The sequence below is a fragment of the Ictalurus punctatus genome, chromosome 29 (assembly GCF_001660625.3).
Source record: "Ictalurus punctatus breed USDA103 chromosome 29, Coco_2.0, whole genome shotgun sequence".
Taxonomy (NCBI): Eukaryota; Metazoa; Chordata; class Actinopteri; order Siluriformes; family Ictaluridae; genus Ictalurus; species Ictalurus punctatus.
In genome coordinates, this window is record NC_030444.2 from 13038657 (window position 1) to 13050992 (window position 12336).

Genomic DNA, 12336 nt, shown 5'->3' on the forward strand with positions numbered 1-12336 from the left:
TGTTCATTCTTTTCTCCTCTTTCTCTCTGCGCTCTCGTTGCTTTGTCTTTCTCGCATACTTTCACTCCATTCGATTGCTGTCCATCACTTCTTATCTTGTCTTTTTTTTCATCTCTCCCTCTCTTTCTTTCTTTCTTTAATCTCCCCTTCTTGGCCTCTTTTTTTTTTTTTTACACTTCTCTCTTTGCTCCTCCTGCTTTCTTGCTGTATCTGTCCCTTATTTTTTGCTCTCCGTCTCTTCTATCTTCTCTTCTTTTTCCCCTCTCTTTTGTCCGTTCTTCCCTTTCCATCCCTCCTTTTCGATCTTGTCCTACATCCTTTGTCGTTTTCTTTTCCCTTCCTTTTTGTCTTGGCCTTTCTGTTTTTCGTCCCTCGTATTTTTTAACTTCCTCTCACTCTATCCTTCCTTCTGTGTTTATTTCTTCTTTTCCTTTCTTTCTATTTTTGTTTTTCTTACTCTATCTTTCTTTCTTTACTCTTTCATGTCTGTTGCTTCTCATTCTTCCTGTTTCCCCCCCGTCCGCTCATCTCTTCCTTCCCTTTCCTCCTTTTTCCCTCCTCTTCCCTCGTTTCCTTCCTGCAGAATGCCGGGAAGTCGTTGTCCTCCTCAGGCAGCCTAGCGAAGGTTCAGAAAGTAGCAAGCTGGCTTTTGGAAATGAACCAGGACCTGCTGGTTCCCGAACCCGCGCCGGAGCCAGAACCTGAACCCGGACACATGAACCGCGAGCGAGAACCTCAGCAACAGAGGGGCGAGCGAGGAGAGGAGGATGAGGAGGAGGACGACGAAGAGGAGGAGGAGGAGGAGCGAGAGCGATCCGGAGAGGCGGAAGAAGCGGAAGAGGAGCCCTGGCCTTCGGGGAGGGAGTCGGTGAGCCGGAACGAGGGAGCGGAAGAAGGCAGGAGAGAGGAGGTGAATGGCGGAGAGAAAGCCGTCCAGTGGTTGTGGGAGCAGGAGCAGAGGAGACGGCGGCGGAGACCGAGGAACGACGACGAGGAGGAGAACAACAACCACGGCGAAGGAGATGGAGGAGAAAGACGGGTACGGACAGGACTGCGCGCCGAGGAAGACGAGGAGGACGGAGAGAGAGAGGAGGAGGAAGAGATGGACCAGGAGAGCGATGAGTTTGAAGCGTCGGAGGACAGCGCGAGAGAGGAGGACGAGGAAGCAGAGGAGGATGAGGAAGGAGAGACGGGACTTCACTCTTCTCCGGTCAAAACCGGAGCGACGAATCCGAAAGAGAACGCCGACGTCCAATCAGGACGACAGAACCAAAGCTCATCTTCATCTCAGCACACGCATCCTCAGGTGAGTGACAGAATGCTAATGCAGTGCTGAATATCCGTACCAATGTTTCTCTTCTTCTTCTTCTTCTTATTATTACTATTAGCATGTTTGTGTGGCAATAAATTTGCACAGTATAGCGTTTTCATTGACGTTAACATAACTGTAATCATATTTCATTAGCGTTCGTTTTAGACTTAGCGGTTAGGATTTTCACCCGTCGCTACGGCGATATAACAGAAATACGGATTCACCGAAGGGGAAAGGACGGGATGTAAAAGACTTTATCTTCACGCTCTTTACGACTTCACCTCGGCAGACGTTGACCTTGGTCAATCGAAAACGAGTCGGCGGAAGCGAGATCTCTTGGTAACAGAATGGAGGGAGTTGCGTATTATTGTCTAAGTAGCGCTCACACACGTCGTACTTTTACCTCGCAGAGTTCTAAAAACAAAATGGCCGCCCCTCGTCCGATCATATGCGTTCACATTTTTGTGGTTAAATTAGATTTTTTTGTTGCGAGCAACGTTTGGAGTTTTCCCAGGTTTCAGATCGTACTTGGTTAACAAGAAAATAACAGGGGCTAGCTATTATTGCTTATTAGCCTCGTTTACCCTAGCATTCGGTTTGATTTAAAATGACATTTAAACTTTACATACACCTCTCCAAGTTCTAACCTTCAGGAGCATCGTGTCATCATCAAGGTTCACACACTTCCTTTTTTTTTTTTTTTCCTCTACATCTGTTTGTTTATTTTTTTAGTGTTTGTTTATAGTCTTTATAGCATTCTCGAGTCAATGAGCTAAATTGTGTTACTGAGCCCATCACACAATCAGCTTTGTGTGTGTGTGTGTGTGTGTGTGTGTGTGTGTGTGTTCGAAATGTCCAGGTTCCCCTTAAACATGGTGCAGAGTTTGTGTTCTGAGTTCAGTGTGTCGGTTTTGTGGCGTCTGTCTCCCTCTACTGGACCCACTGTGTATTAACACTCGATCAGCTGAAGTGTGTTTAGTGTCAGGAGTCTGTCCTGAAGTGTTCCACTGGAACTACAAAGCTCATTTAGGAAATCAGATGTTTATTCATTTCATTGTTATTATATATTCATTTCATTTAATTAGCTTTTTCGCTTGAGCCTCAACCTGCAAACCGATACTGCTGAATTTTACTCCAGCAGCATGCGCAAACGTTTCTAAAATTCACTCATTAGGGTTTTATTTTAATTCGTTCATCTATTTGTGTTTTAGCTCTTTCTTTATTTAAAAAATGTATTTAAAAAATGTATTAATTACGCTCATTTCGACTTGGGACCTGCATCCTGATCAGTCAGGTGCTACTAAATCTATTTAAAATTGTTTCATTATTTTTGCTTGCTTGCAAGAAGGCTATTTACAATCACTTTTTCATTTTTTTATTTTTATTTTTGAATTTTTGGTGTTTAATTTTTTGTTTGTTTTTGTTTATTTTTTGTTTGTTTTGCTTGCTTGCTTCCGAACCTGATTAATGAGACATCTATCGATATATATAGAAGTCTATGTATCGCTATTTATTTACTTTTTAATTATTTAATTATTATTATTTATTTTTAAATGGGTGTGTTTTTTGCTTGTCGTCCGGTTTGATCAGTCAGGCGCTACAAAATTTACTCCAGCTACATTTACTCCAGCTTATATTTTGTAAATAATACATTATTATTACAATGATGATTATTTTATTTTTACTTGTTTCCCACCCCGCAACATGATCGATCAGAAGCTACCAAAAGCCTCCAGCTCTTAGATTTTATATCAGTCTTAAAAACAGGAAGGTTTTTCCTGTCTCTGCCCCTGACGCCGAGTCACCACGCTCAATCTGCGATGTGATACGGCCGACGAGCTTCTGTGGTGAGGGGTGTGTGTGTGTGAGAGAGAGAGATTATAGATCTTTTTTCTAAATCCAGGACTCAACAGTAGTACTGAAGTCCAGTCATTATATTAAGCACTGGTTAACTTCCTTATTTTAGTGTAGTCGTGGAAACGGTTGCTATGCAACTCCCATTCTTTCATTGCTATGGGGATTCAGCAAAGAGCAAATAAGCAGGGGGATGCAGGTGAATCATGGTTTCTAACACCCCTGGCTGCATTATTATAATACTTATCCTGTTTCTGAGACTTTGTGACCTTCGGTTGCGTTTTGTTCAGCGTTACAACTGAGATCTAAAGTTGTGCTGGTGGTTTTTATTGTTGTGTGTGTTTTTTTTTTTTTAATTCAATTAAGCTGCAGTAATTAATATCAGCTCATGCCCGTTATTCAGCTGGCGTCCATTTTGAAGAATTAGCAAGGAACTGGAAAGGGAACATGATCGGTTGTGTCCCAAACCGCTCGTCGTGTATATACAAGTGTGTACTATCCATCGTGTGCTGTCTCGGAGTTAGGAAAGGAACGGGATCGGTCGTGTCCCAAACCCCTTGTGTATACACAAGCGTATACTGTCCATAGTGTGCTGTCTTGGGTTTAGGAAAATAACATGATCGGTCGTGTCCCAAACCACTCATGTATATAAAAGCGTGTACTATCAACGGTGCTCCATTTGAAAGAAGGTAGGAAAGAGAATAACATGATCGGCCGTGTCCCAAACCAGATATCACGTCGATATACAAGTGTGTACTATCCATCGTGTACCGTTTCGAAGAAGTTAGGAAAGGAACGGGATCGGTCGTGTCCCAAACTGCACATCACACACACGCACACTGTATATGTGTGTACATGTGTATACTGTCTCTAGAAATGCAAAGAAGAAAATTCCCCACTTGTTAATCCACACGTATACCCAGCTGGTGTGGTTATTTAAGACACTATTTAGTAGGGAGGGAGGTGTTGGGATTTGGGACACGGCCCCGTGCTTGGTCTCCATGCAGTTCCTCTCTGAGACACTAGAGTGCAGAAGCGATCCAGTTTCTCACTCTCAGGAACACACCTCAAAGCCACAAAACCTCACTGCACGGGTGTGCGGATGGCTCGCATCCTTGACATTTTTCCACGTGAGGCTTGTGCGTGTGTTTGTGTCTGCGCGTGTGCATCCATCTGTGTGTGTAAAACAGCTGACCTGAGATCAGCGGTTCTGTGTTTGAAACCGAACCTGTCTGGTGCAGCTGTGCCAGATCGGTCTCAGGATTATTCATTAATCAGCCGTTTGCCATCTGTGCTGTAACATGGGCCCACACACACGCTCTCTCTCTCTCTCACACACACACACACACACACACACACACACACACACACACACACACACACACACACACGTACGTCTCTGACCTGCATCTCATCACACATCTGAATCAAAAGTGTTTTAAGGGGAACTGAGGTCAGTGTACAAGTGTGACTTCTACATACTCTGCGTGTGTGTGTGAGAGTTAGAGAGAGAGAGAGACCATGCTCAGATTCACACATGCTAAAGGAATGTCCTTGGGCTTTATGAGCTAGTAAAAAGCACCACAGAAACACACACTCCTATTTATTTGTTTATTTATTTAGGGTTGTGTGATATAGAAAGGAACAGGGTCGGTCGTGTCCTAAACCGCCTCTCGCGTGTATACGGGCGAGTGTTATTCGCTTAGTGTGTATATTCCGAGACGAGACGAGTAGCTTTAATCCGTTTCACTCTGAAGGACGACTCGGATGTCAGGTTTACGCTGCGTGTGAAAACACACTTCGCTCTTTGTGTGTTTGTGTAAAGATTTCTCTCTGAAGCAGCTTGTGTATAAATGATTCATATTCATCTGAAATTTTAAACACTCTTTTTCCTCCCACAGCAGTCCACAAGGACGCAGTGCTCTCTCATTCTCTCTCTCTCTCTGTGTGTGTGTGTGTGTGTGTGTGTGTGTGTGTGTGTGTGTGTGTGTGTGTGTGCGCGCGCACTGATGTAATATCCTTGAGGCAGGGAACGACTCAGCACCCACAAATGTCCTAATAACTCACTTTAATGTGTGTGTGTGTGTTGCCGTTATTATACTGTGAGGCGAAATGTAAAATGAATATATTACCCAGCACTTGCATGTCCGATGCGTGTACACACGTCTGATCGAGCTCTGTAGTGATCCTTACGTCCAATCTGGCCTTTCTATTTTTAATTTTTTATAGTTTTCCGTTACATACATACATACATACATACATACATACATACATACATAGCACTACAGTTTTTTTTTAAACTGTTGCTCGTGTAGTAGCACACGAGCTAAAACACTAACTAGCATTCTAAGACGCAGACAAAACGACGACTGGCACATTAGTGCACTAGCGCGCACGCACAAAAAAAAGCTAGCAAGTGTTGTAGCGGAAAAACGAAATGATTAGCGTTTTAATGACTAGCCTTTTAGTAAACTGATTGAATTAAAACATCGAATTCCGACTAGCGCGTTAGTAAATCGGCTAAAAACGCTGACTCACACTTTACCAAGAGACAAAACGACGACGAGCGCTTCAGTAAACTAGCCAGAAGAAGTTATATCAGGCAAACAAAAATCATGACTTGCATTTTAGTAACACTAATTAGCGTTACAGCAAACCTTTAAATAAACAGATCAAATTATGGCTAGCGTTTGAGTAAATCAGTCTAAGCGCTAACACTTTACCAAAGACACAAAACCATGATTTAGCATTTTAGCAAACTAGCGCGCGCACAGAAATCTTAACAAGTATTCTAGCGAAAAGACAACGTGATTAGCGTTTTAGTAAACTCATCGAATTAAGACTAGCGCTTCAGTAAATCGGTTAAAAAACGCCGACTGACGCTTTACTAAAGAGACAAAACCATGATTGTAGCAAACCAGTAAAATCCTGACACGTTTTTTGATCAGCCTGGCGGAAAAAACACTCTCGCTAGCATGCTAGCAAACACACATCCAAGCAGATAAAATTCTGACTAGTGTTTTAATATCGTGGCCAAAACACTAACACGATACTAAACAAGACAAAACAATGATTAGGACTTTAGTAAACTAGTTAAAAAAAATAAAAATAAAAACTAACAGGTATTATAGCAAACGGAAACGCATTAAGTGACCACCGACTGAACAGGAGGAACATTTAGCAGCGACCCTGGTGCTCTGAAGGTGGATTTATTTATTTAAAACGTATTTAGAAAGACACACGGTTGAAATCGACAGCGTTTTTCACGTTCTCTCCCGTCGGCCCCAGTCAGCGGGTTAAATCTGTGCCGCGGACATAAGGCGCACGCTCCAATGCCGGGAGATTAACGAGAGAGCTCACGCAGGACAGCTAAAAATGAACATGTTTCCAAATGTCTTTGCTCCATTAAGCCCGCGCTGAGCCGTGTGGCGCTTTGACCGTCAGGACATTTATTTTTATTTTTTTCCCTTTTAGTCCGAATGCTTTTTCCTCCTCCGTTCGGCGCATTGTCATTTACAAGCGATGCAAAAGCACACGCTGGAACGAAGCTGAGCGTAATGGTTTCCAGCCCGATAATCGTTGGGATTCCGCGCCCCACGGCGCAGTCAGCTCGTGAAATCTTGTGAAGGTTACGGAAAAAAACGAAGTGGGGGGAGAGAAAGGCGCACGTTGGTTTTGTCCCGCTGTCGGAAAGCGGCGTGCGGAACTGCGTGACGCCCGTCGGACATTTTGACACCCGCGCCCGAACGGGCGACTTCTAAATAAAACCTTTTAAACCGCCTGGCTTGACGTGACGGGAGTGGCGTACTGGAGCGCGGATGCCGGAGAGATGTCACTCTGAGAGCAGCGGGGAACGAAACGAAGCCGAGAGATGCTTTTCGGAACTTCGGATGACGCAGACGCGGGTGGAAACGCGTCTGCGCTTGGATTGCGATAACACTTTTTACGACCGCGGTGAGCTGAAAAGCATCTCGATGCAGACCGCCATGTCACGTTCCACTTCAGAGCACTTCTCACCTGGTTTCCTACTGAAGCTAAGCAGGGTTGAGCCTGGCCAGTACCTGGATGGGAGACCTCCCGGGGAAAACCAAGGTCACTGCTCTAAGTGGTATTAGTGAGGCCAGCAGGGGGCGCTCACCCTGTATTCTCTGTGGGTCCTAATGCCCCAGAATAGTGATGGGGTTGAGACGATAAACCGAGGTCCTGACTCTCTCTGGTCATTAAAAACCCCCAGGTCACTTCTCGTAAAAAGAGTAGGGAAAGTCTTGGAGGAATTCCCCCATTGGACCTCATCTATCACGGCCCCCTAATAATCCCCATCTCTGAATCGTCTACATCACACTCTCCTCTCCACGAATTTCTGGTGCACTATAACCGCCATCGCGTCATCCAGGTGGATGCTACCCACTATGTAAAGCGCTCTGAGTGTCTAGAGATGCGTTGTATAAATGTAACCGTAACTAACTAACTCCTTTCAGCCAAGAACAGGAATCCGACGCGACAGTGGGCGGAGCCGCACCAAAACCGTCCATTTCCTTACAATACAGATGCAAACTTGCATCTTGTTACGTATCATACATCTAGTGATGTAGTGAACGTGCTAACTTGGATGCATGTCATCATAATAAGGAGGCTAGCATACTACTTAGCGTTGTACACGTGCTAACTCGTGACCTAGCATCAGGTAACAGGAAGAGCCCACCCACTCGCTTGACAGCACCTGCACCTTACATACAGGGAGTCCCAAAAGTCATACATACAGGGGAAATCAACACTTTGAAGCAAAATATCTTCCAGAATGTTTCGTATTTTGTTTATATTTTTTATAGCCTTTGACAAAAGTAGACGAAATCATTCTAGGACGTTTGAACACGGCAAACACGTCGCACGTGACACCGTTGCCAAACTCAAAAAGACAGGAAGTGTTGAGGACCGACCGAGAAGAAGTGGGCGTCCACGGGCGTCCACGGACGAACGGACAGTATAGTCCCCTATGCATGGAGACTTTTGGGACACCTTGTAGATTAGATTTGGTCCCGTGTCTCGTACGAGTCTAGTTTTATTTATTTATTTATTTATTTATTTATTTATTTATTGCCCTGCTGTGCACAGCTGAATCACCGAGCTTTAAATTTAGCACGACCCGAGTAACACGCGCCGCATGGGTTGTATATATCTTGATTTGTCAGCTCAGAGTGTGTGATTTGGGATGCCCCGGTAGCTATTTTTGGATCGGCTTTTTGGTGTGGCAACAATAACGGTCACGTTTCTACACGATCACGAAGACGACCCGATCTTCCGGCGGCGTCCTGCCGTTAACGTTATACCACAGCGGTTTGGCCGAAAGAAACGGACGACGATGAATAAACCCGGCTGACCGGCGACGATCCGGTTGGAGTGTCCCGGTGCTAACTGGTGAGTCAGTGAGCTGAGTCACGAGCTGGAAATGGAAGTACGGAAAGGAGTATGTCATCAGGACCGTAGGCAGTGTTTGGATAACACGCCATATGGGGAGCATGCTTGTTGTTTTGTCAGTTTACAGTGTGATTTTCAGTCGCCTGCGGTGGGTCTTGTGCACGATTGTTCTACTTTTTTTGTTCTGAACATGGTGGCTAACACTATTTTGCTCTTTTGTCCTGGAGAGCTTCATCCTGGACCCGGTAATCCGTTATCCGAACCTGTTGTGTACCTTTCCGTTTCTATTCCGTTCAGAATAACGTCGCGGAAGACACTCGTCACGTGACGTCTCGATTTAATTTCTTTGCTCCGGTCGTTTTTTGAGATTTCGAGATCTTTCGTGTGGTGTGGTTGTACCTTTTGGGTGTGCGCAAACAGGAAGCTCAGCTGGTGTCTCATCTGATGTCTAGGGCCAGATAAGCGCCCGGGCCAAATTCTTTGCTATTGGTCAGGGCTTGAACTGGGGCAGAAACCAAGTGTCCGAATTCCCGGGGTGGGGGGTGAGGAGAGCTTTAGAAAGAAGAGCAGCTGCCAGTCGCAGTGCTGCTGACATCACACCCTGGGATATTTTAAAAGAGGCTGAGAGGCTTGTGGATCGAGCGTTTGCTGTGGCCACACAGATCAGCCAGTCTCCACGTTAGTGCATGACGTGAATCTCTAAGGTTCTCGAGTAGGCACTAGTTGACGGTGCTTTCGGTCGTCGTCGAGAAGATCCAGCTACTCGTTTCTAGTCCTCGAGCTCTCCGTGTAACCTAAACGTTATTTTATTTTTTAAAAGGTTTTGTTATAAGATAAACACTACAAACTCTTTCCTTTTCTTCCTCCGGGATATGAGCTACTAGTTCCCTGGACTAACTTGGCGATGCTCCGGCATTGCCCCATCCCACGCTTTTCATCCGTCTGCCATTACAAGAAGAAGAAAATGCCCAAATCCTCGCCCAAGGAGAAGGCTCCCCAGACTCCACCGGAGAGCCTGGCTCTGGAGCTTTTGGACCTCAAGGAAGTGGCTAGGGAGCCTTCACAGAAAGTGTTGAAGATCTTCCGGATTAATATCATCACACAGGGCCTGCCTTTCTGCCGCAGACGGGTGAGTGAGTCTCGGATCGGGCGGTGTGTCGGTCAGGTCACGGTACGGTGGCGGCCATTTTGTTTTTTTCGAGTATCGAGCGATTAAAATGGCGTCGGCTTTATTAACCGGCTTAAAGGGGTGCATTAAACTGGAATTTGACTGGAATGTTTGATCAAATACCTACCTGTATGATTTCTATATTAAATCATGCCATTTATAAAGATCCCTGTTAAGTTCTTTTTTTTTTTTTTAAATTTAAATTATTTTATCATACATATAACATATAAAAAAAAAAAATTCCCCTTCCATTTCTTATGGAAGTTATAATGCTTATCAAGATGAAGTTCGTGAAATGGAACGCCGAGCAAATCAAGCGCTCATATTTCTAGACTTATGATTCATGCTTCCACCTCCAGTCTCCCCGTCCCTGTCGTGAACAATGACAGCAATTGGTACGGCGGAGGCAGCAGACTGAATATAGCAGCGTGTTAGAAGTCGTCACCATGTGCTGCACTGCTGTCATTTTAATGGCACTCGCAAAGTCCTTCACAGACAGTTCAACCGAGTCAGACGCCGGCGTTCATGTCGGAGCCGTCCGCTCTAACGAGACCCGTACGCGGACGAGCAGGTCGAGTCAGGACACCACGGGCCGTTCTGTTCTGAGACGATAACACTTTTAGTTGCTGAGCGCACGCTAGCACCGATTAGCCGTCACGTGCGCTGCTCCTCGTTTAGCAGCATCTAAGATGCAAACGCATGACCTTAAAAAGTCAGGGCTCTATTTTTAGGCTCGGTGACACCGACACAAAACGCACAGGTGTAAAGCAGAAATTTAAGTCTCGACGGACCGTGGACGGTGCGCCGTGACGTTACATCACGACGAGCGCCGCGTTTCTTCTCGGTGTAAAAAGAGTGCGGAAAAAGCTTCCGTCATGTTCAGACGGCATGAACACGGCCCACTTATGCCCTTTCGAGAAATCTCTGCCGTCCTCTGGGACTCATTCGAGAACGAGCTTTATATAATTTCGCGAGATGCGGCGAGGCCACGCGCCACCGGCCAACAAAAATACAACGCGGTACTCGTGGTGTTCTCAGGTCTAAACCGAGTCGGTATACACGACATCTCCATATCGTGGGTTCTTCCGTCGTGCTCCGTTCTTGGTTTCTAATTCGAGACCGTTGTGAAACAGAAGGCGTGTCGTTATAGAGACGGAAACGCCTTCGAGGTCTTCTGACGTCACGTGGTTCGTTTTGGCGACGAGACCAATAGGCAGCTTTATCCGTACCGTCGTTGGTCGAAAAACTGATTCAAATCTGCTTTCAGCTAGACTCCAGACTCCAGTCAGGCACGAAGGGACGCTCTGTGAGAACCTCATGCTATTAAATTTGATCTGCAGTCCACAGTATTGCGCGGAGCGTCGTCAACAAGCCGAGTCGCCGAACTTGATCACCTTGAAGTTGATATTTTTTCTCATAAGCGCACATCCTGAAGTGTTTTATTGCTCTTATACTTCCACAAATGACCAGTGGTTCCAATTCTTAATTAATTAAAGAACACAATGTTGTAATTTATAAAAAATAAAAAAATAAAAAATCAGTTGATGATAATTACTTTTAAAACCAAGTTAGTTCCTGTAATTACTTGGAGTTCAGTGTGTATAGACATCGTTTCTTCACCAACCTCAGGCTGAGAAACCTTAAAAGCGTGACCTCTTTACAGATCCGACACTGGAGACTCCTTCCATGACACTCCTAACACCCAGATCCTCGATGTGCCGGCGTGAATGTTTTAATTGCGTTTACGTTTGGCAAATAAGGGAGATTCTCGCACCTTTACAGCAGAACCCAAAGTATGACCCGAATCTCGTCTCGGAGAACGGCGTCTGTCGAAATACGGCATGAAATTCCCACCGTGCCAACATTCTGAACAGTAGACCTTGCCGTTCTTCACACAGAGGAGAGGATGATATTATAAAATGGCCTTTCTTTCTATCCCCTGTAGGCATACTTAAAATTCAGGATATGACTTCAGAGCAAATATTGAGGTGGGGGGAAAAAAAAATATCCTCTAAAATACCCTTGTCTTTGTTCCATAAGTTTAGCTCATGTTCAAAACGCAAGTTCCTACTGCGGTCTGCTTTGTTCTTACCGTCTAAAACCAGGCACAGACTGAGCTGCGAGAGTCTCCAGTCGGATTAAGGCTTTTGTGCCTTCTCCAGACGTTTCCATGCTGTTGGCTCACGCGTACAGATGAGATTTTGCTTAAGGGAGCTTCCGTGAAAGTGTTGACTGACTTCAGAGGCAGCAGCTGGCTCCACTGAATGGAATAGTTTGCATTTCTCTCCGTCTCTGTGGGCCAATAGAATCAGGATCCCCAGAGCTTCTGTACCACAAGTTCATTCCTCAGAATCCACCGAGCTTAAAGCTGAAGTTCCTGTCTCGCTCGCAGCTCAGACAAAAAAAACGCAGACCAGCTCCGAGACCGTTCGTCTGCTTCTTCTCAAGGTTTTAGGTGAGGTCATTGATTTAAGTGCTTTCAGACTTCACTTGGACACTCGAATCCACGCCCGGGTCCGATTCCGGGCCTGTTCTGGTGGACCGAACACCGGTTTGCAAAATGGTCGGCACTAGGTTCGTCCATATT

General features: G+C 45.3%; 1 protein-coding gene across 2 annotated transcripts in view; it reads left to right on the top strand.

The window, feature by feature from the left end:
- The window catches only part of fbxw7 (F-box and WD repeat domain containing 7), a 113482-nt gene that overhangs the window by 32194 nt on the left and 68952 nt on the right, over positions 1 to 12336 (top strand). Inside the window, exon 3 of one of the 2 annotated variants that reach the window (XM_017461079.3) lies at positions 584 to 1306. In XM_017461079.3, the coding sequence (XP_017316568.1) occupies positions 656 to 1306 (651 nt within the window). In that variant the 5' untranslated portion in view covers positions 584 to 655. Of the gene's footprint in view, positions 1 to 583; positions 1307 to 5488; positions 9711 to 12336 lie in introns of those variants that run through there. The other variant, XM_053677470.1, reaches the window with a different exon arrangement.